Raw genomic sequence first — 25,993 nt, forward strand, 5'->3', positions numbered from 1 at the left:
AAGGGCTGCATATGCCTGCTTGGGGCAGGTGGGAAAAAAAAGCATTTTACAAAAACGTAACTTTGCCAGCTTTCTCACCCACACCTATGTATGTACTTAAAATACAAAACCTCATAATTAACCAGACTAATAAGCAAAATATATTTACCCGGCTTCATCCATCCGTCACTGATACTTGTGAATTTTTCTTTTCAGTTGTCTCTTTCCTTTTTCTTTTGAGCATTTTTACCCGCTCATGTTTTGACCGTGCTGTAAAGCAAACAACATTCTAATAAAACACATGAAACTGTCTAGTAAACTTTAAAATAAAATAAAAAAATATCCATTAGGGTGTTTTTTCTATTTAAAAAAGTCATAGCTTTAAAACAAAATAATCCATTTCAGGCTGTACAACAAACACAGGTTTTGAATTTATTTCTACCACTTTGAAAACAACCCCCACAAATATTTTTTTTAAAAAATACATCTCATTTTGCAAAGTAAAAACCCTGTTAATTGGAAACATACCATCACCATCAGTTTGTAGACATATACTTTTTAAAAACCACCTATGTTTTACACACACACATAAAGTTTAAAACACTGTTTGCAACAAAATACTTTTCAATAAACCCACATGCTTTTAAAAAGACCTCTGGTTGTTCTGGCCCCCGCCCCAGCCATGTGTGCTTGGGGTCTTTGGGGTAAAAAAAACAAACCAAAATGTTAGTTAGTATTAGCTCCCAAATCCCTATTCAACCTATGTAATACCTGAAGTTATTAAGCACAACTACAGTTAAAAATGGTTTTTACCTTGGCCTGGTGATGAACTGCAACTTAAAGTTACTGGCTCCATGCTAAACAGATCACACTGCAATAAAGATATGCACCATTATTTACTAAGATAGCATGGCCAAAAAATGGCATTATATAATATATATATATTTTCAGAGTTAAAAAAAAAACAGGGAACATACCTCCACTTGCAGTCCAGCAGCAATTCAAGAGAGTTTCTGTTGAAAGAGACAGTCTCCAAGCTACCTGAGGTTTTGGGTTTTTTTTACACCATCCTAACTCTTTTGTTTCAAAATAGTTAGCAGGTTGATTGGATCACCCCTCCCTAGCATTCCCTTTTGTGATCGGGGGTGGGGAATAAGTTTTCTGCACAATTGGGCTGCTTTTTTTTTTTTTCTTTTTTAAGTTCAAATACATTTTATTTTTCCCCACCCCTGTAGGGCCTTCTTATAGTAACCATTTCAAGTGAGGGACCCTTTGCAGATATCAATGAATGTCTTGGGCCTTGTTTTTGTTTCTAAAAACATGTTTCTTTCATGCTTAAAGTTTGGTGGGGCGGGGGGTGATTTCTAGAAAATCACCTTCAACCAACCAACTCCTGGGCCATATTTAAACTGGCCTATAGCATTCCACCAACTCCAGGGGTTATATTTAAACTGCCCAATAGCATCGGCAAACTCCTGAGGTTTCATTTCATTTCATATTAATCAGAACTCACCATCCTCACCCACCCACCTCCCTTACTATGGGTGCACCCCCATCAAAATTAACCCTATGGCAACAAGGGTGAGTAATCACAGTCACCCCTGGCTATTCAGTGAGGGGGGGTGGTTAAACCCGTTCAGTTCAACAGAATAAGTCAGCTCTATTGTACTCAACCACATGTCTGAACCATCCCTGTTTGTTTTATTGTAAACACATTTTTAGGATATTTTTCCCCCTCCCACAACATACATTTCAGCTTTTTTTGCTGTAAATGGGTCTCTCTTACACAAAAGACACAAGAGCTAGGTTCTCACAAACAATTTTTTTTTATTTAAAAGACATACAGCTCCTTGAAAACAAACCAAGATGCTCCATTAAAAAAAGAAAGTCTTTTTTTCTTTAAGCTCCCTTAGGGGCCAGAGACCTTTTAACAGAAATACAGATAGTCAAAAAGCCCTTTTCAATAGATTTTTTTTTTTTTAAATTTACAGCTACCAAGTTTTATATCGCATGTTTGGCCCCTCACCATTTTCTAACTTAATCCTTTTAGATTTCTTACAAATAGACTTTTTCTTAAGCAGGGTTCTGTAACTTTTTGTGCGGACCAGACGGTCAATATAACGCTCTAAGCAGGCATCTTCCGGTTTGGTCATTTTCTTTAAAACATGGTCAGGGTCTCCACTGAATTGCACAGCATTTATCAAGGTCACCCCTTGTGCTAAATGTTCTTGGGTTAGGCACAGACATTGCATAGCATAACCTACGGCAATAACAGTGTTTAATAAGCTTTCCAAACACAGCTCAGCACACAGGCCCCCGGAGCTTGCAGTTTATATCCACTGAAGTCCAAGTCACACAGTCATGGTGCATCTATGACACAGCCCTCACAATCTTCAAAAAGCTTTTGCCTAAGACAGTGATTAAGAACAGAATAAACAGCAACGCGTACAATAATCCGCATGACTTTTTTACGCTCACGACGTGGCACTGGCTCAGTCAGTTCCATGCCAAACCTCCTCCTAAACTCCTCATAGCCGTCATCCTCTTCAACATTTTGTATCGGCGTTGAGCAAAAACAAGGTGGGCCCTGTTCATCTTCGCTGCTTGGTGCAACGCTGTCCAGAGTCTCCGGATCCTCTAGAAAGCCATCATCGAGCTGTTGAGAGATTTTTTTCAAAAAAGAAACAGCGTAAGCACACCACTGCTTGGTTTTTGATTTACACAATCCCTGGTTCCTAGCCCCCGTTACACCCCCACCGTCACTTCTTAAACATTCATTTACCTGAGCCACGTCTTTTTCATTCACGTTGTCCGCCCGTAACTCCCCCAAGCCGTGATCACTTTCCACCTCTCGGGGGGTGGACAACAAGAGGCCATCACGCTCATCGCGGGGCCCCACAAGCAGCCGGGTTTCGGGGTCGGTTTCCGGTGTGTCCATCAATGGCTGGGCCAAAGGGCTCCCCTCAATCGCCCCCTCCTCCTCGGAACTCTCGCTGATGTAGCGCTTTCTCCGCGGTTTGTTGAAGGCCCTCGGGGCTAAAACAAAGTCCGAAGTTCTCACGGGGGTGGTGAAGGAGTCCATGTTTCCACGATTTCTAAAACATGCGCTCTTGGTAAAAGACAGCCTCTTCTGCCCGACGCTGGGCCTTACGGGGTGATGGTGCTGCGCTCTGATTGGCAGAGGGGTCATACGCCCCTCTTCTGGGCGGTTCACCCCATCCCAGAACCTGCCCTATTTTGGTCAAATCTGCTCTCGGGCCGGCCTGATTGGTAGAGGTTGGTGGGAGGAGTTGTTAGAGGGGTCACACGAATCATTTCCGGACGGGTCACCCCGCCCCCGGAACTCATCCTAATTGGTCAAATCTCCTCTTGGTGCTATCGGAACAAAACCCCTCCTGATTGGTAGCGGGGTCGGGGGAGGAGTTGTTAGAGGGGTCTCAAGACCCACTTCCAGAGAGGACACCCCCACCCCGGAACTCGCCCTGATTGGTCAAAGCTCCTCTCTGGGCGGTCCTACAGGGGCAAAACCCATCCTGATTGGTAGAAGGTGGTGGGGGGGTTGTTAGAGGGGTCACAAGACCCACTTCCGGAGAGGACACCCCGCCCCGGAACTCGCCCTGATTGGTCAAACCTCCTCTTGGGGGAAGTCCTACAGGGGGTGAAACCCATCCTGATTGGTAGAGGGCAGTGGGAGGAGTTGTTAGAGGGGTCACATGACATACCTTGCTTCCGGTCACGTGGCAGCCTTGACCCTGGAAGTAATACCCCATGGGGCAGGACTTCTGGTGGGGGGGAGAGGTCAAGGGGTGGGGTTAAGGGGTCAAGGGGTGGGGTGGGTGTCACATGACACACCTTGCTTCCGGTCATGTGGCAGCCTTGACCCCAGAAGTAATAACTCATGAGGGGCGGGACTTCCGGTGGGTGTGGCTAAGGGGTCAAGGGGTGGGGCTAAGGGGTCAAGGGTCGGGGCTAAGGGGTCAAGGGGCGGGGTTAGGGTTTGATTGATGGTAGGGCCCTTATACTACTGATGGTACCCTGGGCAGTAGGGTAGGCTCAGGGAGAGAGGGGGTACTCAGGTACCAGAAACCAGGTGCACATTCCCAACAGGGGGGGTCTGGTCTTAGCAACCTGAGTCCCCCATGGCCAGCTTCCTCTGTCCAGGAACGTTGGATGCCCCCCTCCAAACCTCACCAACACCTTTCTGCACCCTCCACCTTCTCCCTACTCCCACCAACCCCCTCCTCCTGCCCCTTTCAGATCCCCTCCTGTCCCACTCCTTCCTCCCCCACCAACCTCCTCCCTGCTGCCCCCTCCAGATCCCCTCCTGCCCCCCTTTCCTCCCCCACCTACTCCCTCCACTTGCCCCCTACTCCTACCAACCCCCTCCTCCTGCCCCCCTCCAGAACAACATAAGAGCGGCCAGACTGGGTCACACCAAAGGTCCATCTAGCCCAGTGTCCTGTCTTCCGACAGTGGCCAGGGCCAGGTGCCCCAGAGGGAATGAACCGAACAGGGAATCAGCAAGTGATCCATCCCCTGTCATCATTCCCAGCTTCTGGCAAACAGAGGCTTGGGACACCATCCCTGCCCATCCTGGCTAATAGCCACTGATGGACCTATCCTCCATGAATTTATCTAGTTCTTTTTTGAACCCTGTTACAGTCTTGGCCTTCACAACATTTTCATTTGGTGACCCCCTAGATCTTGTGTTATGAGAAGGAGTAAATAACACTTTCTTCTTTACTTTCTCCACACCAGTCATGGTTTTATAGACCTCTATCATATCCCCCCTTAGTCATCTCTTTTCCAAGCTGAAAAGTCCCAGTTTTGTTAATCTCTTCTCATACAAAAGCTGTTCCATACCCCTCATCATTTTTGTTGCCCTTTTCCAAACCTTTTCCAAGTCCAATATCTCTTTTTTGAGATGGGGTGACCACATCTGCAGTCAGTATTCAAGATGTGGGTGTACCATGGATTTATATAGAGGCAATATGATATTTTCTGTCCTATTATCTATCCCTTTCCTAAACATAGAATCATAGAATATCAGGGTTGGAAGGGACCTCTGCAGGTATCTAGTCCAACCCCCTGCTCAAAGCAGGACCAACCCCAACTAAATCACCCCAGCCAGGGCTTTGTCAAGCGTAACCTTAAAAACCTCTAAGGAAGGAGATCCCACCACCTCCCTAGGGAACCCATTCCAATGCTTCACCTCCCTCCTAGTGAAAAAGTTTTTCCTAATATCCAACCTAGACCTCCCCCACTGCAACTTGAGACCATTACTCCTTGTCCTGTCCTCTTCCACCACTGAGAATAGTCTAGATCCATCCTCTCTGGAACCACCTCTCAGGTAGTTGAAAGCAGCTATCAAATCCCCCCTCATTCTTCTCTTCTGCAGACTAAACAATCCCAGTTCCCTCAGCCGCTCCTCTGAAGTCACGTGCTCCAGACCCCTAATCATTTTTGTTGCCCTCCGCTGGACTCTCTCCAATTTGTCCACATCCTTTCTGTAGTGGGGGGCCCCCTCCTGATCCCCTCCTGCCCCCCCCGGCTGCCACCTCCTGATCCCCTCCTGCCCCCCCCCCCGGCTGCCACCTCCTGATCCCCACCTGCCCCCCCGCTGCCCCCTCCTGTTCCCCTCCAGATCCCCTCCTGCCCCCTCCCCCGCGCTGCTCCCTCCTGATCCCCTCCTGCCCCCCCCGGCTGCCCCCTCCTGATCCCCACCTGCCCCCCCCTCCCCGGCTGCCACCTCCTGATCCCCTCCTGATCCCCGCCCCGGCTGCCACCTCCTGATCCCCACCTGCCCCCCCACCGCTGCCCCCTCCTGTTCCCCTCCAGATCCCCTCCTGCCCCCTCCCCCGCGCTGCTCCCTCCTGATCCCCTCCTGCCCCCCCCCGGCTGCCCCCTCCTGATCCCCAACTGCCCCCCCCTCCCCGGCTGCCACCTCCTGATCCCCTCCTGCCCCCCCCGTCTGCCACCTCCTGATCCCCACCTGCCCCCCCGCTGCCCCCTCCTGTTCCCCTCCAGATCCCCTCCTGCCCCCTCCCCCGCGCTGCTCCCTCCTGATCCCCTCCTGCCCCCCCCCGGCTGCCCCCTCCTGATCCCCAACTGCCCCCCCCTCCCCGGCTGCCACCTCCTGATCCCCTCCTGCCCCCCCCCCGGCTGCCACCTCCTGATCCCCACCTGCCCCCCCCCGCTGCCCCCTCCTGTTCCCCTCCAGATCCCCTCCTGCCCCCCCCCGGCTGCCCCCTCCTGCCCCCCCCCCGGCTGCCACCTCCTGATCCCCACCTGCCCCCCCCCCGCTGCCCCCTCCTGTTCCCCTCCAGATCCCCTCCTGCCCCCCCCCGGCTGCCCCCTCCTGATCCCCAACTGCCCCCCCCTCCCCGGCTGCCACCTCCTGATCCCCTCCTGCCCCCCCACCCGGCTGCCCCCTCCTGATCCCCACCTGCCCCCCCGCTGCCCCCTCCTGTTCCCCTCCAGATCCCCTCCTGCCCCCCCCCCGCGCTGCTCCCTCCTGCCGCCCGCTCCAGATTCGCTCCTCCTCCAGCCCCCGGGGTGGGACTCGCGCCTCGGCCCCCCCCAGGTGCCGGCCCCGCCCCGGGCCACCGCGGCGCGGGCAGTGTGGCCATGGCGGGGCCGGGCGTCGGGCGCCGAGCTGCGGGGCTCCCCCTGCGCCGCTGGCTGCAGCCGCTGGCCGGGGCGCCGCGCCCGGAGCCGGCCCGGAGGGGCCGAGCCAGCGCGGCCGGAGCAGCCGCTGCGGCGCAGGGCGAGCGGCGGCTGAAGGGCCCCGAGGAGCTGCCGGGGCCGGGGCTGCTGCGCTCCCTGTACTGGATCTTCGTGCGCGGCTACCTGCTGCACACGCACCAGCTGCAGGTGCGGGCCGGGGGCCTGGGCACCGGGAGTCGGGGGGCTGGGCGTTGGGCACCGGCTGGGGGGCCTGGGCACCGGGAGTCGGGGGGCTGGGCGTTGGGCACCGGCTGGGGGGCCTGGGCACCGGGAGTCGGGGGGCTGGGCGTTGGGCACCGGCTGGGGGGCCTGGGCACCGGGAGTCGGGGGGCTGGGCTTTGGGCACCGGCTGGGGGTCCTGGGCACCGGGCAGTCGGGGGGCTGGGCGTTGGGCACCGGCTGGGGGGCCTGGGCACCGGCTGGGGGGCCTGGGCACCAGGCAGGTGGGGGCTGGGTGTTGGGCACCGGCTGGGGGGCCTGGACACCGGCAGTCGGGAGGCTGGGTGTTGGGTACCGGCTGGGGGAGCTGGGCTTAGGGGGTGGGCAAACAGAGGGGGGTGCTGGGTACCTAGGAGTGGGGCAGCAGGGTGCACGCTATTGGGGGGCTGAGCATTGTGCCCTGTGGGGCTGGGCACTTGGCATTGGGGTTCTAGCAATGGACGCGGACCGCACCGCACCTTTGGCCCCATGGGACGTTCTGCTTTCAGGGTGAGGCTTGTCTGGGCACGAGACACGGGGTCCTTGGGGGCTGGACCCAGACTGTCAGACTAACTCCTCCAGGGCCGTCCCAAACCTCTCCATCCCCGTGCCCAGTGCCTTCTCCACCCAGCCACCTCTGCCCGAAACACTGAGCAGCGAGCCTTTCGAAACCAAAGTAAGCCAGTCCCTGCGGGCACGGCGCTCCCCGCGGGACAGGATGAGAGAGAGGAAGATCCACAGGTGCCAGTCGTGTCCCTGGATGCGGGGTTAGAAGAGGCCCAGGTATTGCAGTGATGGGGGTGGGTAAGAACCTGTCTCGGACAGACTCAAATAGCATTGAGTACTTGGCCGTAGTAGCGGAGGGCTGGCAGGGCGTGCTATGGGAGGCAGAGGGTTAGGGTCTGGGAGGTTGGACTTGTTCGGCTGGGCACAAGCAAACATACAATACAGCCAAACGTTGAGTACTGCCAAGCGGAAAGTCGTCGAGGGACAGAGGCCAGGCCAGACCGACAGACTGGGGGAATCTATCCCGGAAAGCAGCGACGCCGAAAAAGATATCAAGGTTGTGGTGAACATGAGCCCCCAGGGGAACGCTACGGCCAAACAGGCTGATGTGATCCCGGGGTGCATCAACGGGGGAATGCCGAGGAGGAGCAGGGAGGTTATTTTATCTCTGGTTTGGACACTGGTGCGGCCGCTGCTGGAATCCTGTGTCCAGCTCTGGCACCCACCATTCAGGCAGGCTGGGGATAAATTGGAGAGGGGGCAGAGAAGAGCCACAAGAAGGATTAGGAAACCTGTTTTATAGAGAGAGCTTCAATCTATTTAGCTTAACAAAGAGAAGGTTAAGAGGTGACTTGATCGCAGGGTTTAAGTACCTACATGGGGAACAAATACTCAAGAGTGGGCTTTGGGGGGGGCTCCTGTCCCCCCTCCCCAGCCGAATTTCCGGGCAGGAGGTGGCTCCCAGGAGGAGCTCTTTCTGCAGAGGAGAGGGGCTGGTGCCCCTGGGGCAGGGTAGGGCAGGGCATCACATTTTGTTTATAGACAGAGGCAGGGTGATTAAGTAAGAAAAGGCTGCTAATTAAATTAAGGATGTGGAAGCCATGAGATGAGCCTGGAAAACAGGAATCCCTCTGCAGGGCGTGGGGGATGTTGCCGAGAGAACGCAGGAGACTCAGAAGAAATACAGCCAAGCCCTGGGAGCCAAGGTTACATTCACGAAAGGGGGAGGTTTGGGGGTGTAGGTGAAAAGAAGGGGCCAAACCCCAGGGGAGGGCGAGCTGGGTTCCCGCTCTCCCTGTGGTACTTATGTGGCCCCCTCACCGCAGTATCTGAGCACCTCACAAGGTCTAACCTATTTCTCCTCCCAGCTCCTCGGTGAGGTCAAGAAGTGCTGCCCGGTCTCCCCATTGTACAGATGGGCACTGAGGCACACACAGACTGAAGGCCAGATTTTCAAAGATATTTAGGCACCTCGTGGGATTTTCAAATGTGCCTAGAAGGCTCGGTGCTTTGTAACCCTCACTGGATGTCCAGCTGCATCTTTGGGTGCCTAAAACCCTTTGAAGCTCTGTCCCTGAGGCACTGGTCTGGGGTCAGACAGGAAGTCCATGGGGGAGTAGAACCCAGATCTCTCAGGGCTAGCTCCCTATCCACTGCACCAGCCGCCCTCTCTGCTGCAAGAAAGAGGACTCTGATAGATGGGAACAAAACCAAGGTGGCCAGTTCTCTGAGCCTCCGGCAGTTGGTCCCAGGCAATTGAGAAGGATGCTCTGGTTGACAGCATGAAAAGCAGCACAGTGGTCAGGAAGGATGAAGAAAGAAAGAGAATGAGAGTCCGATGAGAGGGGAGCACTTAACCGCCAAGGGGGGCAGGTTCTGCCCCAGGCTGGGTTGTACAGCAATGCCTGCTGGGCAATTTTAGATTTTACCTGAAACCCATTTTGTTTTGTCATTTTTTTGTTCTGAGCTGGAGAAAAGGAAGGAATGAGAAAGTGTCTGAGTATCAGATGTTTTTATGCCTCAAATGCTTAGGGTTTCAGCTGTATTCAGACCAATTCCAGAACAAAGAACAGAAATTGCATCCAGAGTCCATAAAGTCGACGATTATTGTCATGATTTGTGTTATTCTTTGGGCACCATGTGTGTGCTCTGCACTGTTCAGAATAGGCCAGACAATGTAGTTCCTGAGCGGATATGTAGCCCTGGATAAGACGGCTCAGATATTTAAGGATGAAGTGTAGAGTTATTGACCACGTTAGGACATGCTCACTGTAACGTTTATAGCTGTGAGTGGACAGAAGTTTGGTAATAGAAGTTTTACTCGGTTAAGGACTAGATTTAACCCTCCCACTTTCTTTCAAGAGGAAGAGCTGCCCAGAGCACCTGGGCCTGTTTGTTTTCCTTTCCCGCCTGCCGTGGCCCTGACATACCTCAGAAGTCTCCATTTTTTCCTCAGTTTTAAAATGTGGCATTTTCTTGGTGTTTGGTTTTAAATATTCTCCTGTGAGAACCGCAACTCAGTCGCTGGGTGTTGTGTTTTAAGAGCCTTCTGGAAAGTCACTCGCCTTTAAACAGAAGTGAAAGCTGTGTTGCCAACTCTCAGGACTTTGTCACGAGTCTCATGATAAGTGTTTTCCTTAAAATCACAGCTGCTGGAGTCAGGTGATCTGTGATGATTTCATCCGTCGTTCTTAAAGAGAAACGAAGTGTCTAGCCCTGGTGGCTGTGGAGAAAGCATCAAAATGTGACCCCTAGTGCACCCTTAAGGCTCAGAAAGCAGAAGGCAAATGAAAAGATCCCCAAATCTATTATTTTATGTAATCTCATGATTTTAAAGCCCATCTCACGGTTTTTGGTGAGCCTGATTCATGAGTTTTGAACATTTGGGGATGGCAGTCCTGTGAAAGTGACTTGACAGGGCCTGTTTCACTCCTGTTTAAATTCAGTTTCTATCTAGCCTATAATTTGTAGTGCGGTAACGCGCCTCGAGCCCCAGGCAGGTGCAATATAAACTCACGGGGCCTTACCCTCGTAGGACGTTTCCAAAAGTTAAATGATCTATTCCAAGCTTGGTGAACTGAAAAGAAGGGATAGAAAGTCATCGAGATTTTTCTACAAGTATTTCAATTCTTGTATTCAAGAGTAAGAATAGACATTACAATTTTAAATCTAACCAGTGTCCCTTAAGTGACTTGACACAAGATGTCAGAACGTGTTCGTATTAGAGCTGAGTGGGTCTAATATTTAATTTTCTTTCTTTGTATAGGAATTAGATACAGTGCCCCTGTCAACTCATTGCTAAGTTATCTGCAAAAAAAACCCCTAGTAGCCCCTGGAATCACAATTAAAGTTGCCCCCTCCCCCCCAATCTGAAATGGTGCCACTGTCCTCAGTCGAGCAGACAAAGGTCTAACAAGACCCAATGACTGGAGGATGAAGCTCGACAAATTCAGTCTGAAAATAATGAGTAACTTTTTGAGAGTGAAGGTAATTAACATTTGGAACAACATACCAAGGGGTGTGGTGGATTCTCCATCACAGGCGATTTTAAAATCAGGACTGGATGTTTCTAAAGCATCTGCTGTAATTCAAACAGGAATTCATTCAGGGAAGTTCTGGGCTCGGGTTAGGCTGCAGGTCAGATTAGCTGATCACAACGATCCCTTCTGGCCTTGGGATCTATGAAGTGTGTCCAGGATCTCCTGCTCTCAGTTCAAAGAGGAATCGGGTTCAGGTTCTGCTCTGTGTCCAGTCACCCTGGGCAACCCAAATACCCAGCTGGAGAGAAAGAGTCACCTCTCCTTCTCAGGGCACCCTGGAATATTTAGAAGCTGCTAAAGTCCTCCTCACTTAAATGCGCACCCGGGCAGGGGGCTTTTTCTCACAGAGAGGAACTGGGGGGAAGGGGATGAAGGAGGAGTGTCTTATGTCTCTTTAGCCAGTCATGTCTGTGCTCTGTGCCTCAGTTTCCCTATCTGTCGCGTGGGGTGGTATACGTGGCCATTAACTGACTCTCCTTCAAAATGAAATGGCCGACCCCATGCTGTTATGAACTCTGTGCTCTGCTGAATGCCAAAGCCCTGACAGGCTGCCTCTTGTCTCTGCCTGGGTAATTGTAGCCTAGGAGCATGTGGACAAGAGCAGCTCCAGGGCCTCCTGCCCACAAACACAGTCTGTGCCAATCCTCAGTTTCCCCAGGGGGCATGTGATGCTGGGGACAATGGGAGGTGCTGGGGAATCCAGGTGTTTGTTTTCCTCTTGAAACGAAAAGATCTCCTAAATCTAACACAGGAAGCAGTCAGGCTCATTTGGCGGGTACAGGCAACGCTGAAAGCTAGCAGCCGGCAATGCCCTTGAAAACCGGACTGGTGTGATGAAGTTGTTGGTTATCTGAGGAGCTGATTGTCTCCTGGGTCGCAGCTGGGTGAGAGGGGACCGCAAGGGTCAGCTGGTCCAGCGGCTTTCCAGATATGGTACCCCTTTCCGGAGGCTGATTTGTCTTGTGTACCCCCAGGTTTCACCTCACGTAAAAACTACCTGCTTACTTCTGTATTTTTGTGTCTGATTTTGTATCACAGCACGCTATTCCGGAAAGATTGCTGAGTTGCTCATTTTTACCATATAATTATAAATCAACTGGAATATAAACACTGTACTTACGTTTCAGTGTGTAATATCTACAGCATTAATAACAAGTCATTGTCTGTATGAAATTTTAGTTTGTCCTGACTTCGCTAGTGCTTTTTATGTAGCCTGTTGTGAAACTAGGCAAATCGCTAGATGAGTTGATGTACTTCCTGGAAGACCTCTGCGTACCCCCAGGGGGACTCATACTCCTGGTTGAGAACCCTGCTCTAGCCTAACCCCCTGCCAAGATGCAGGATTTGGTGGTATCTTTCCAAAAGGGAGGGAGTCTGAGTGTGAGGGAGAGAGAGCTTAAAAAGGGAATGTTCTTTTCAAACACTTTCAAAACTCATTAGTGGTTGATGTGATCAAAACCTTAACTGCAGTGTAACAAAGCTTTTTGCTTGGGAATTACCTTAGTTGTATTTTTTTAATAAGATCATAAGAACAGCCAGACTGGGTCAAACTAATGGTCTGCCTAGCCCAGTATCCTGTCTTCCAACAGTGGTCAATACTGGGTGCTTCCTTGATCAGAACAGGGTGATTATCGGGTGATCCATCCCCTGTCATCCAGTCCCACCTTCTGCCAGTCAGAAGTTTAAGGACGCCCCGAGGGTGGGGTTGCCTCCATGGCCACCATAGCCATTGGTGGACCTATCCGCCATGAATTTATCTAACTCTTGTGGGTTTTTTTAACCCAATTATGGTTTTGGCCTTCACAACATCCCCCGGCAAAGCCAGGAGCCCTTAAGAGGTTGGGTGCATTTCTACATGATATACAGCTGGAGGTATAAATAGAGAGCAATTAGTTACTAAGTTATAAAACTCTGGCACCAGACCTTGACATTTCTGGCCATCCCAATTGCTTTGCTGAGAATAAGCAACACAATGAGACCATGCAAACTGTCATGAGCAGGCACTGGCTTTATGCTGTCGGCCTCCTGTGTGGCTTTCAGCCAAGCAGATCTTCTACATGTTGTTTGTCAAAGTGAAATAATCCCTCTTCCCAGCAGGTTCCCAGCCTTGCAGCTGAATTCACTGTTGTTGCTAGGTTGCTTTTCAAGTCTGAACTTAATGGTGAAATTCCTTTGAACAGGGCTTAGCACAGAGGGTGATTCTATAGCTTAAATAGACCCTGCTCATTAAGCATCCAGTCCTGCAAGTCTTCACTCAGTCAGGGAGTCCTCCCTCATGCAAGAAATCCAATAGCCACGCTGGTGAGTAAGGACTGCTCCCCGCTGGAAATGCAGATGTACACCCCATGGGCCTCAGTGTGTTTGCCGTCCAGTCCTTGGGGAGAGGAACGTGTGATCAGCGACTAGGTTACTAAAAGCAGCAAGCGAAAACCCATCTGAATGTTATCAAGGTGGGGAAGCGTAACTGATGGTGAACGGCAAACTCATCTGCATGCGTCTAGGCCAATGACCGTCTTCCTTTCACTCCTGTGACTTAGCTGTAGGATTATTGTTCTGTGCATTTCCAAGATGCCCATCCTGGCTTCTGTCACGGAGTCTCTGGGTGATGCTCTGGAACTGCTCCCCATGAAGCCAGTCAGGACTCTGGGGAAGTCTCCTCTCTGTGAGCAGGCTGTCTTCAGGACACAAAGCTCACACAGCTTCCACCTTCCTGGGTATGACTTTGGAGCATTCAGCATCCTCTGAGGTTTATTAGACGACAGGAACATGGTCTAAAACAGAGCTTGTAGGTGCAGAGAACTGGACCCCTCAGCTGGGTCCATTTTGGGGGGCAGTGAGCCAGACAACCCCGTCTGCACTTCACTCCTCGTCCCCAGCAAGCCCCGAACTGAAACCCCCTCCAGCCCCTCCTCCTCTGGGCTTTCCCCTTTCCCAGGCCAGGAAGTCATCTGATTCCTTTGTTCTCCAACTCTTTAGCTCTCACCTTGCAGGGGGGAAGGGCCCAGGCCATCAGTTGCCAGGAAACAGGGTGTTGGCCATTCTCTGTGTCCAGACCCCTGCACACACCTGCCCTCTAGGGCTCTACAACGATCATACACCCTTACCCCACCACCTAGATACTTATGAACTGCATAGGGGAAACTGAGGCACCCCCACAATATTCAGAGGAAACATTAAGAACAGTCCCACTTCGTCACAGCTTCTCCCTAGAAAAAGGAACCAGGGCTGGTATAGCCAGAGCTGGGGGAACCATTCTGCATTGGAGCCCTGATGAGAGAGGCCGGTTTTTGGAATATGTTGCAACTTTGCTTTGTTCTGACGAAGCAGCGATAAGGGACGGTGGTGCCATACCCACCGAGGGAATGGACGTGCCCTGCTGTGCCAACGGGGTCTCGGTCACAGCCTGCCGGTCAGGTTTCCAAATAAGGCTTTGTTGTTCTGCAAACGAATCAGCCGAGAGGGGAAATGCCCTTTATCTTTGCTTTGCACAGTGTTGTGTATTTTTATGCTTTTACTCAGCGTAGGCCTCGATCCTGTAGTAGGCTCAGGGGGCCACATGCATAGGATCGGGGCCCTAGATCCTATGTGAGATTGTCCTATGTGGGCCAGATCCTCAAAGGTATTTAGGAACCTGACTCCCACTGAAACCCATGTTTCCCTACTTTAGTCTCCACCATAATGACCTGTAGTGTGCACACAGGCTCAGACCCCAGATCCATCTAGTTACGGGCCCCATCTCCAACAGTGTTCAGAGCAAGGTTCCAGAACCCCCTAGTGTTACCTCTGGAATAACCTGCCCGGACCCAGCTCAGCCAGAGGTTGACTCGGGGCTTGATGCAGGAAGATCTCTGTCGAATCCTGCCTGGCGTCACTGGGGACGTGCCCATTGCCCGGAGAAGAGTCTCCAATCCATTCAGAAGTCATGCCAAGCTCTCCGCCTCCGTGGTGGCTAATGGCAGGGAGCACACAGCCCTGTTCCGCCTGGCGTGGCAAGAGCTTTCCTAACTGACCTGAGATGGTGAGTTTTTCTTGTTCTTCTGTTCTGAGGGAGTGTCCACAGCAGCACCTGACCTGCCTCCTCGCTCCCCTTCATTACTTCATATGCCTCGGTCCCGTTTCCTCTTGCTCCCCCCGCCAGGTGAACTCTCCCAGCTGTTCCAGTCTCTCTCTGCAGAAATCTCTTCGTCCCACTAATCACTTTGGCTCTTTCTCTCTGTTCTCGGCTGTGGTTTTCTCTGCGATGCACACAGTGTCCAGGTGAGGCTGCCCTGCAGATTTCGAGAATGGTACAAGAGACTTCACCATAATTATTCCCCTCCCATTCCTTATGCAGCTGAATGGCTTGGTTGCTTCTTTGACCTCAGCTGTGCACTGAGCAGAGGTCTCCATCGCATGGTCTACAGTGATGCCCAGGTCCCTTTCATGCGTCGATGCAGTTCATTTAGACCCCAGGCGGTGTGTGAGTCATTTACTTTTCCCCCTGCGGACTTTGCATTAATTTCATCTGCTGTCATCTTTCCCGGTCACCCAACTTAGTCAGCTGTCTGCTCGTGACTCCCCTGAATAGCTGTGTCATCTTCCCATTGTGCTACCTCACTATCCCCCGCACCCCGCCGTGCAGATTGTTAAGAAATATATTAACCCGGGACTTAGGGCAGAGCCTGATGGGTCCCACCAGGACCCTGGGGCCGTGGTGGAAATGGACCATTTCATGCTATACTTTGCTCCCTGATTCTTGGCCTGTTCCTGTGCTAGGACAATACTTGGCCTCTCACCCCAGGACGATTTCCCTTCTTTTGTAGCTACTTGTATGAGACCTTGTCAAGAGATTGGTGAGGTGCAGCTTGGCTTTGCAGGGCCAGGCCAGGCCGAGCCTCTCCCCGCAGGATCGGCCGGTGTTTTGTTGTTTTGTTTTTAATTCTCCTTTCAGCCAGTGTGCCAGACATAAATTGGAATTCCCCGAATCGCCCCCAGAGTCTTTTTAAAATGTAGATATAGAATAAAGTGTTGCTTTCCAGTTCTCCGGGACCATGGCCGTTTTTGGTGAGAGATTGTGTGGTTTTGCTAGCAGTTTAGCCCATTCTCCTAGAGCGCCTTTAAATCCCTTGGCTGGACCATCTGGGCATGGTGCCAGGTGACTTGTGCCAGCCCCCCTTCTCCTGTCACCTCAGTCTCTGGGAGCACGGAGGCATTGTTACCAGAGAAGGGCAGATTCAGGGTAGGACTCTCCCAGCATCCGCAGGGGTGGACTCTGATGTTCTCGCTGGTAACATTCAGATATGCTGCCCCACTCCCAATACGAAATGCAACCGCTCAGGAAGGTAAGTAGCCCAGTGCCCAGGGACATTGAATTTTATCATGGGCTGCAGGGAGGTTTCTGGCTGGCCCGCTGGAGCATGGGGAGGTAAAGCCATCTGCTCCCCGACCATCACAGTGGTGTCTGGTCACTACCGCCCTGTGGCTGGATTGGAAGTGGCAGCCCAGCAATGCAAGGCTACATACCCCACTCCCAATCCTCCACGGGGGGCTGGCGTGCCAGTCGGGGCCAACCTGCTGTGGTGAATTGCAGGTTACGTTCCGGAAGCTTTACGGCCCCATGTGGAAATCCACCTTTGGGAAGTACAAGAACGTGAACATCGGGAGCCCGGAGATCCTGGAGCAGCTGCTGAGGCAGGAGGGGAAATACCCCATGAGGAGCGACATGGCCCTGTGGAAGGAGCATCGGGATATCAGGCAGCTGCCGTACGGCCCGTTCACCGAGTGAGTCCAATGATCAAGGCTTTAGCCGTCCTGACGGTGTTCCTGAGCGCTGCTGCAATGCAAACATCATGTGGGCTCCCAGATCAATACAGGGCTGGAGTCCCGAGCAGCTGGGTACAAGACAATGGCCTGCAACATGCAGGAGGGGAGACTATTCGATCTAATGGTCCCTTCGGACCCTCTAGGCCTGTGTTTCTCCATGACTGGTCCGTGGACCGGTGCTAGTCCCTGAGATCTCCCTGGCACAGTTGAGGAAGGCAGCAAGCCTGGTATGAAGAAGGCTGAGAAAGACGGCTCTAGGAAACTGAGCTATTCCCTTGTGTGCTAGCAAGACTAATGTCCTTGATCGGGCGGCTGCCTGGCGGTTCTGGCACCCAGGCAGCATTGCATTTGGACTCCTGCCTTCGCTCCGTCCCGAAGGCTCGCCAGGGCCTGCCAAAGCCATACAGAGAATCAAGGCAAGGTGTGCAAGAGACGGGCAGGCTTGATGGGTCAAGGCTGACCTGGTTTCCCCCACGTGTGTCATTTCTAACACGTGTTGCTTCTAAATGGGTGATCAGACAGCACTGGGGTGAAGTCGAGGATTGGGCAGAAAGATTTTGGTGCCGGGGAAAGGTGGGAGCTTCTGCTGAAATTCTCATCACAGAGCATTTCCGGTGATGCAGGCCAGGTCTCGCTAGCGACCGAGGCCCTTAGCCTTGAGCCGCTGTGGGGTGTGGAGCCCGGAGCTGGGGAGGGTCAGAACCCCCAACGGGGTCAGACCGGTGTTGCGGGCAGCAGGGAGGTGGAGGGACAGACGCACTGGGGTTTGCCCAGGACCCCGTCCCCACAGTGGGCACTTCTGGAATTACCGGCCCCTGGGATGTTTTCCTCCATGCCCGAGAGTCCATGGTTGGCTCATGCCCTGGAGCAAGGGGTTTAGCGCCCTGGTACAATTGTACCCCTCTCCTGGCACTGGGGGGGCACCTGGCAGAGTCTCTCCGGATGCAGGGCCAGCTCTTGGGGCTAGGTGGGCCCGGTGCCACCATTTGGCTGTTGCTTGGGGCAGCTGGATGAGGAGCGGGGGCACGCAGTGGGCACAGCTGGAATTGTGTGTTGGGGGGGGCAGGAAAAGTGAACCCCGGTGTTACGGGGGAGTTCCCGGCCTTCCCTTCATCTCTTGGCCCATCCCTGCCAGCCCCCGCGTGCGCGGAGGGGGCGGCTCGGTGTCCCGCTCCCAGCTGCCCCTCGGTGTGGGCGGGCGCTGAGCCGTCTTCTGCCTCCCCCGCAGGGAAGGGGAACGCTGGTACCGCCTGCGCCAGGTCCTCAACCAGCGGATGCTCAAGCCGTCGGAGGCCATGCTGTACACAGGGGCCATCAACGAGGTGGTGTCGGACCTGATGGCCCGGCTGCAGGTGGAGAGGGCGGGGAGCCCCTCGGGGGTCCTGGTGAGGAACGTGACCAACCTGCTCTACAGCTTCGCCCTGGAAGGTAGGGGGCAGGGGGGCGGCTCGGGGGGGAAGGAGTGGGGCTCAGGGGGCCCTGTGGGCATTGCACGCTGCCCCCTAGTGCATCCGGACGGATCTGCTGCAGCCCTGCGCTGCTTCCCTGGAGTCCCCTTCCCCCAGGGGGGCCCTCCGATCGCCCCCGGGGGGGCCCTGTCAGTGTTCAGGTCCCCTACCTGCCCCTCTCCTCTCCTTCCCACCAGGCATCTCCTACATCCTCTTCGAGACCCGCATCAGGTGCCTGGAGCAGGAGATCCCCGTGGAGACACGGCGCTTCATCGACGCCATCGGCCTCATGCTGAAGAACTCCATCTTCGCCACCGTCCTGCCCCAGTGGAGCCGGGAGCTGCTGCCCTTCTGGAACCGCTACCTGGAGAACTGGGACATCATCTTCGCCTTCGGTCTGTGCCCTGGGTGGGGAGCCGGGGTCAGACTCCACCCTGGCGTCGCTGGGATGGTACCCAGGGCTGGGAGCCGCGTCACCACCCCCTGCCCTTCGCGGGGAGCAGTTTTACCTGCTGCAGCTCAGCTCCCTGAAACCAAGCCCTGGCTTCCAGATCTCCCAGCCCTCGCCCTCTGTGCGCAGGCTAGTGACAGACCCCCCCCCCCACCCCCTGAGCCCCTCGGTAATAGCCAGCCCCTGGCACTGGGGCAAGCTGTCTGCAGAGAGACAGGGTCCACGCAGCTGGATGGGCCCCAGCCAGGATCGCGCCCTTATACCAGCCCGGGCACTTCTATTTATATACTTATATACCAGCCCGGGTATTTATAGTGGAACAACTGGACCTTGATTAGCAAAGGCGACATGTGAGTGCAGCTAAGAAATGGAAACAGAACAGGTTCCGGGGGTAAATCGCAGGTCTGGGTCTACACTGGGTCCTGTTCCTACAGAGCAAAGCAGGTTTTGACAGAGGTGCTGGATTCCAGTCGTAGCCAGGATCCGAGTTCCCACCCCTCGCCCTACAAGGGACGTCTACGCTGCAGGGGGGCACCCGCGGCTGGCCCAGGCCAGCTCACAGGGCTCAGGCTAAGGGGCTGTTTGGACTTCTGGGCTCCTGGACCCTGCAAAGTGGGAGGGTCCCGGAGGTCGGGCTGCAGCCCAAGCCCGGGCATCCACACTGCAATGAAACATCCCCGCAGCCCAAGTTGGCTGGCACAGGCCAGCCGTGGGTTTTTAATTGCCGTGTCGACGTACTTCCAGGGGTTTCCTCTTTGATTGGCTAAACCAGGGGCCTTCTGCATTTCTTAGATATGCCCGTCAGCCTCTGCAATGCACCCACAGCTACGACGAGTCCCCCCCCCGTTCCTTGTTCCGCGGCTCTCCCCCATTGGGTTCACCTCTCCCCCACCACCACTGCTTTTCCCTGTTGACTTACCATGTAAACAGGGCTTCGCTTTGCAATGATGAATTGCCCCCCGAGCCGGGGCAGTGGAGCGGACGGGCGTTGGCGTGTCCACGCTGCCATGTGCCAGACTGGGGAAGAGAATTTCCTCCTGAGCACACGGCTCCGTAGGTAGCAGGAGTGTGCCCATTTTGCAGCGATGTTAGCGACCCGCGTCTCCTCGGCTTTCTTCTGCTACCTCACCGGGCGCTTGCTGGGAGAGTGGTGGGTTGGCTGGAGCGGGTTTGTCAGGCCTGGTAGGAGCCTGACGGAGCCTTTGGCCTTGAGGGGTCCCAGGAAGCCAGAGCGAATCCTGCTGCTTTGGGGTCTCTGCTCACCCCCTCCCTGGGGCTTAGGGCTGCCGGGATACCGGCCCCAGCTCAGATGTGTGGCCCAACAATTCGCACAGTGGGGCAACAGGATCCACTTGATCCCATCAAGCTACGGCAGGGCCTGCGTCGATCCTGCCCTGGGCTTGGTGCCCTCCCTGCCTGGCTCCATCCGCAGTCAGGGAGCCCCTCAAGTACCCACTGGCAGAGGTGTGGCCGCACGGAGAGTGAAATCCCCCTTTGAGGGAGGGACTCCATGATCCCCCCACCCCCCGGTCTCTGGAGCTATAGCCCTGGGCTGGACAAGCAGTCATCCAGACCCACCCTTGATGGTGGATCGCCTGGCCCTGCCTGGCAGGGAGATGCTGTGCCCATGAGTCCAGGTCTCTCAGCATGCGCGGGAGGGGGCCGTCTGGGGAGCCCCGTTCCCTTGGGGGAGAGGCGTGCCCATCAGGGGTGCTCCCATGTTACGGGTCCCTGTGGGATCCAGCCAGCAACCGCGGAGGCGGCTGGGCAGGGTCTGGGGCGAGCCCTGGCAGTGAGCTCGCAGCTGGGCATCCCCTGGGCTTGTGACCCCCGTCGCTTTGTGGGCAGCCCTCGACGGTCCCCAGGCCCCTTCCCCCACCTCCGTCTCTGCGCGGGACCCGCTGTGATTCCCCCTCCCCTGTGCGACAGTCCAGCTGCCCCCCACCCCCCGCCGAGGGTCGTGACGGCTCTCGACTCTCTGGCTCTGCAGGCAAGAAGCTGATTGACAGGAAGATGGAGGAGCTGGAGACGCAGCTGGAGCGAGACAAGCAGGTGTCGGGCTACCTGAGCTACCTGCTGGCCAGCGGCAAGCTGATGCCGGAGGAGGTGTACGGCAGTGTGGCGGAGCTGCTCCTGGCCGGCGTGGACACGGTAGGGCGGCCGGCCGCCCGCAGCCCTGACACCCGGCCCAAGGGGGTCAGGCCTGGGGGCTGTTTGAATGGGGGGGGCTGTGGCACAAACCCCGTTGCGTGGGGGGTTGCTGAGGAGCTGCTCTGTGTGGGGTGGGGAGGGAAGGGGTGGGCACCCCAAGGGCAGATGTAGTGGGTCTAAAAGGAGCGCGCTGGGGAGCTGTGGGGCCTAGTGGGTAGGGCAGCAGCCCAGCCTGGGTTCCATTCCTAGCTTGCCACAGCCTTGCTGGGTGAGTCACGTCCCCTCTGGGCCTCAGTTTCCCCTCTGTCTTTTTCTGGTCTATTTAGATGGTGAGCTCTTTAGGGCAGGAGCTGTCCCTGACCGTCTCTGGGCCGCGCCTGGTACAATGGGGACCCTGTCTCCATAGGGGTCTGGCAGCAGCCAGTGCAGCGGGGCCCCCATCTGCGTAGGGGTCTGGGCAGCACCTGGCACGATGGGGGGGCCCCATCTCAGTTGGCACTAGCGTTACACAGCCAGCTGTGGGGGTTCTGGGCTGGCAGGCCCCGCCATGCAGGGCTGGGTTTAGGCTGAGCTCGGAGCTGCCGAAGGCTTTGCTTGTGGGGAGCCGTCCACATGGGGCAGGGTGGGGGACTCCTGGGGAGCCACGAGGGGCTGCCCTGTCCATCACAGCCTGCTCCCGCTTTTCCTCCCTGCGGCCTCCCTTGTCTGTGCGAAGCTGCTCCCTCACCCTGTCTCTGCTGTCGTCCCCCCCAGACGTCCAATACCTTGTCCTGGGCCCTCTACCACCTGGCCAGGAGCCCAGAGACCCAGACCTCCTTGTACCAGGAGGTGAACAGTGTCGTCCCCGGAGAGCAGATCCCCAGCGCCCAGGATCTCACCAAGATGCCGCTGCTTCGGGCCATTATCAAGGAAACGCTCAGGTACGTCCCCCGCTCTCCCCGGGGCCTGGCCCGAGAGGGGCCCCCTTGGCAGAACCCACAGCCCTGTTGGCATCCCTGGGTGGGGCAGACTCATGAAGGGAGGGTGAGGTGGTGACTGATGGCACCGTGCACCTCACTAACCGGCACTTGGCAAACCTCCCCTAGCAGCCCCACACCCTCCCCTCCGGTCCCAGGGAGATGGTGCTGCGCCCAGCGCTGGTGTGACTCGGAGCCCGGCACTGGAGCAAACGGTCCATCAGGGCATTCGCCAGCACAGAAGGATGGGCCAGCGGCCAGTGCCCCGGCTCCAATTCAGCATCCAGTGCCCTGCTCTCACAGCTGCCCTGTGTCCCTTGGACTCTGTGCCTCAGTTTCCATCTGTGCAATGGGGATAATGGCTCTGCACGGGAGAGGGGGGGCGTGCCACTTGCCCCATCCCATGCCGTAGCCCTGTCTCTTCTCCCTGCCCGGCAGGCTTTACCCCGTGGTCCCCACCAACTCCAGGATCATGGTGGAGAAAGACGTCGTCATTGGAGGCTATCACTTCCCGAAGAACGTGAGTGGGGGTCTCTGGTCTGCTTCCTGGCCCCTGGGCCTGAGGCCATCGCTCCCCAGCCCTGTGGCTGCACCGGCTGCGGGGCCCAGAGAAGGAGCTGGAGGACTTAGATGTGCCATGTGAAGGCAACACAAAGCCAGCTCCCCCTTGGGCACAGCAAACCAGCTCTGCTTGGAAGGGGACCAGCCTAAAGTGGTGGGGAGCCCAGGGCTGGGCTAGCAGGGGCTGCGGGTCGGGAGTGAGGGGCACCGGCAGAGGTGTGGGGCGAGGGGGAGCCCAGGGGTGGGCTAGCAGGGGCTGCGGGTTGGGAGTGAGGGGCACCGGCAGAGCTGGTCACAGGGAGCCCAGGGGTGGGCTAGCAGGTGCTGCGAGTCGGGAGTGAGGGGCACCGGCAGAGCTGGTCACAGGGAGCCCAGGGCCTACATGTCCTGAACAAGGGGTGCTGGTAATTAAGCACACTCCGGGCCCAGATCTAGCCCATGCCCCCAGCCCTTCTACCCAGGGCTTTGGTCCCTCACGTGCTCGGGGCCGCCAAGAGGAGTGGCATGTTGCCTGGGACACGGCTTGCCGTGGGGATGGGTCTCACCTCCTCTGTGTCCGGCTCCATCAGACGCTCTTCGTCCTGGCTCACTACGCGATGACGCACGACCAGACCAGCTTCCCGGAGCCCGAGCGTTTCCTGCCCCAGCGCTGGCTCCGGGGCCACGGCTCCGCCCACCACCCCTTCAGCTCCATCCCCTTCGGCTACGGGCTCCGCGGCTGCCTGGGCCGGCGCATCGCGGAGCTGGAGATGCACCTGGCTCTGGCCAGGGTGAGTGGGGACCCTCGCGGTGCCAGCGGTCGGACGGGGGGATTGGCTATGGCCCGCAGGACAGGGCGCTCCGAGGGCCAGAGCTGCAGACAGCACCCCCCCCCCCCCCGTATCGGAGACACGTGCCACCCCCCAGGTCTCAGGGATGCTACGTGACTCTATGCCCCAAGAGGGGGAGCTCAGTGTCCCCTCACCCTGCTGCTAACTGAACCACCCTGTAGGAGCCAACTGCCCCAGCCAGGGCATGAGCCCCCAGACAGGGCCCGTGTGCAAAACCACTGGGGAGAAAACTCCCGAGCCACCCTGGGGGGCAGAAGGGGCCGGGGCACTGTGCTCCGGGGAGGGGGCTCTGGGGCACTGAAGAGACAAGACGTCTCCTTCTCCTTACAGATCATCCAGACGTTCGAGCTGCGGCCGGATCCCCGTGGCACGGAGGTGAAGTCGGTCTCCCGCGTTGTCCTGGTGCCCAACAAGCCCATCAACCTGCAGTTCATTGCCCGCCAGCCGGCCCCCTGAGCGCGCCCACCCCGCTTTGCTCATCCCAGGGCCCCATCCGAGTCCGCCCCTCGCCTGGGCCTTCCGGGCTAGACAGGTCTGCCCTGGGCCCAGCTCTCTCCCCGTTAGGCCCTGGGGATGGCAGCTGCTCACGGGTCAGGGTGTAGGTGGGATCTCGGCTGGCGTGGGCAGGGCAGCCGTGTGGTCTCCATGTAGCTGGAATCAATGGGCCAAAGGTGTTCCTGCACCCATCGCACTCCAGCCTTACAGGGTGTTGAACAGGGTCTGGGGTTCGTGGGCGCAGCCGGGGCCGTCCGGACACCCTGGCAAATGCCCCGGTTGCCTTTCACTAGCGATCCCCAAACCGGGGAGAAGCGGCGCCAGCCTGGAACCGGGCGGGGCTAAGTCAGGCCTGGCTGGGAACGGGAAGGAAAAGGCACTGGGGGTGACTCTCAGCTGGCACTGAGGACGTCCTGGGACAGAGGAGAGGTTAGTGGAGATGGGCCGGAGCTGGCTGTCAGCCCAGGCGTGGCAGGATACGGCTGGCACCGGCAGAGGCAGCCCTGCCAGCTGGGTCCCTCTGCTCAGCGTGAGGAAGGCTGGGGGGCAAGTGGTGCCAGTCTCCTTTGGAGGATGCAGCCAGCAGCGATGGGGAGCCTAGCTCCCGCCCCCCCCATTGCTTTGTCTGCCCATTAGGCCTAACTGCCCGCTCACCCATTGTGGTTCGTTCATTTCCGGACCCCCCCACCCAGGCTGTGTTCACCAGGCCTGAGCTCCCCCGGCCAGGCGTTTTGCTGGGACCACTTCGGCCTGGCTCCCTTTGCCCAGCAAGATGTGCCCAGCTTGAACTGAGGGTATGTTGGTGGGTCTGGCTATCGCCCCAGCTCCCGGGGATGGGTCAGGGCCTCCCGCTGCTTGGGGGGGCTGGGGTCCCCTTTAACCATGAAAGCACCGAGCCGGAGGTGCCGCTGCTCTGATCCAAAGAGCAAACTCCGCATCTCCCCCCTCAGTGTCGTTGGAATTCCCCGCAGCAGCAGGGACCTGAAGAGCAGCTCGCCCCCCCTCGCCCTGCCCCAGGGGCTGCCCGTTCCAGGCTGGGCGGCGGGAGGGGTTGGGGGGGGGGTTGCCCCAACGTGACCCCACCGCTCTAGAGCCACCTAGCCCCTGCCCCCCGCCCACGGCAGAGGAACCTCTGCACGGGGACAGTCTGTCTCGGGCACCGCCAGGGGGGACCCGGCCAGGCCTGGCCGGAGCTGGGCTGCAGCGGGCTCCACTAACCTCCCTGCCACCGGCCTGTGACGAACGCATAGGGCTGGGCGCCAGGACTCCTGGGTTCGAACTCCGACGCTGACGCCGACTCTCATGCCCGCCCTGGCCCGGAGGCCCTCTGGCTAGCAGCAGAGCAGGGACGGCGATGGTGAGCGACCTGCCGCGTGCCTGCAACCTCCCAGCTTCCCCGGGGGGCCGGAGGCTGTCAGCGCTGCCCGAGGCGTGGGGGGGTCCTGTAGCCCAGCTGGGCAGCAATAAAGCAACGTGCGCTTATGCTCCTGCAGGGCTGTGTCTGAGCGTGATGTGGAGCGAGGGGGGCGACCCCTGTTCCCGGGGGCCAGTAGCGTCAGCAGCACCAGGCCAGGGGCAGGGGCCTGATCATAGAATCCGAGAAGATCAGGGTTGAAAGGGACCTCACGAGGCCATCTAGTCCCACCCCCTGCTCAAAGCAGGACCAACGCCAACTAAATCACCCCAGCCAGGGCTTTGTCAAGCCGGGCCTTAAAAACCTCTAAGGATGGAGATTCCACCACCTCCCTAGGCAACGCATTCCAGTGCTTCACCACCCTCCTCGTGAAAAAGTTTTTCCTAACATCCAACCTAGACCTCCCGCACTGCAACTGGAGACCATTACTCCTTGTCCTGTCATCTGCTACCACTGAGACCAGTCTAGATCCATCCTCTTTGGATCCACCTTTCAGGTAGTTGAAAGCAGCTATCAAATCCCCCCTCATTCTTCTCTTCTGCAGACTAAATAACCCCAGTTCCCTCAGCCTCTCCTCATAAGACATGTGCTCCAGCCCCCTGATCATTTTTGTTGCCCTCCACTGGACGCTTTCCAATTTTTCCACATCCTTCTTGTAGTGTGGGGCCCAAAACTGGACACAGTACTCCAGATGAGGCCTCACCAATGCTGAATAGAGGGGAACGATCACGTCCCTCGATCTGCTGGCAATGCCCCTACTTATACATCCCAAAATGCCATTGGCCTTCTTGGCAACAAGGGCACACTGCTGACTCATATCCAGCTTCTCGTCCACTGTCACCCCTAGGTCCTTTTCCGCAGAACTGCTGCCTAGCCATTCGGTTCCTAGTCTGTAGCGGTGCATGGGATTCTTCCGTCCTCAGTGCAGGACTCTGC

At 56.4% G+C, this 25,993-nt stretch overlaps 1 protein-coding gene across 1 annotated transcript; it reads left to right on the forward strand.

Annotated features, from left to right (window-relative positions):
- Positions 1–6,606: 6,606 nt before the first annotated feature.
- On the forward strand, positions 6,607–23,604 carry CYP27A1 (cytochrome P450 family 27 subfamily A member 1). Its single transcript, XM_077830354.1, has 9 exons — positions 6,607–6,852; positions 16,519–16,709; positions 17,980–18,179; positions 18,397–18,594; positions 20,641–20,801; positions 21,555–21,721; positions 22,196–22,277; positions 22,888–23,088; positions 23,479–23,604. The coding sequence occupies exons 1-9, from the start codon at positions 6,607–6,609 to the stop codon at positions 23,602–23,604; spliced, it is 1,572 nt and encodes a 523-aa protein (XP_077686480.1).
- Positions 23,605–25,993: the final 2,389 nt, after the last annotated feature.

This window comes from Eretmochelys imbricata, chromosome 11 (assembly GCF_965152235.1).
Source record: "Eretmochelys imbricata isolate rEreImb1 chromosome 11, rEreImb1.hap1, whole genome shotgun sequence".
Taxonomy (NCBI): domain Eukaryota; kingdom Metazoa; phylum Chordata; order Testudines; family Cheloniidae; genus Eretmochelys; species Eretmochelys imbricata.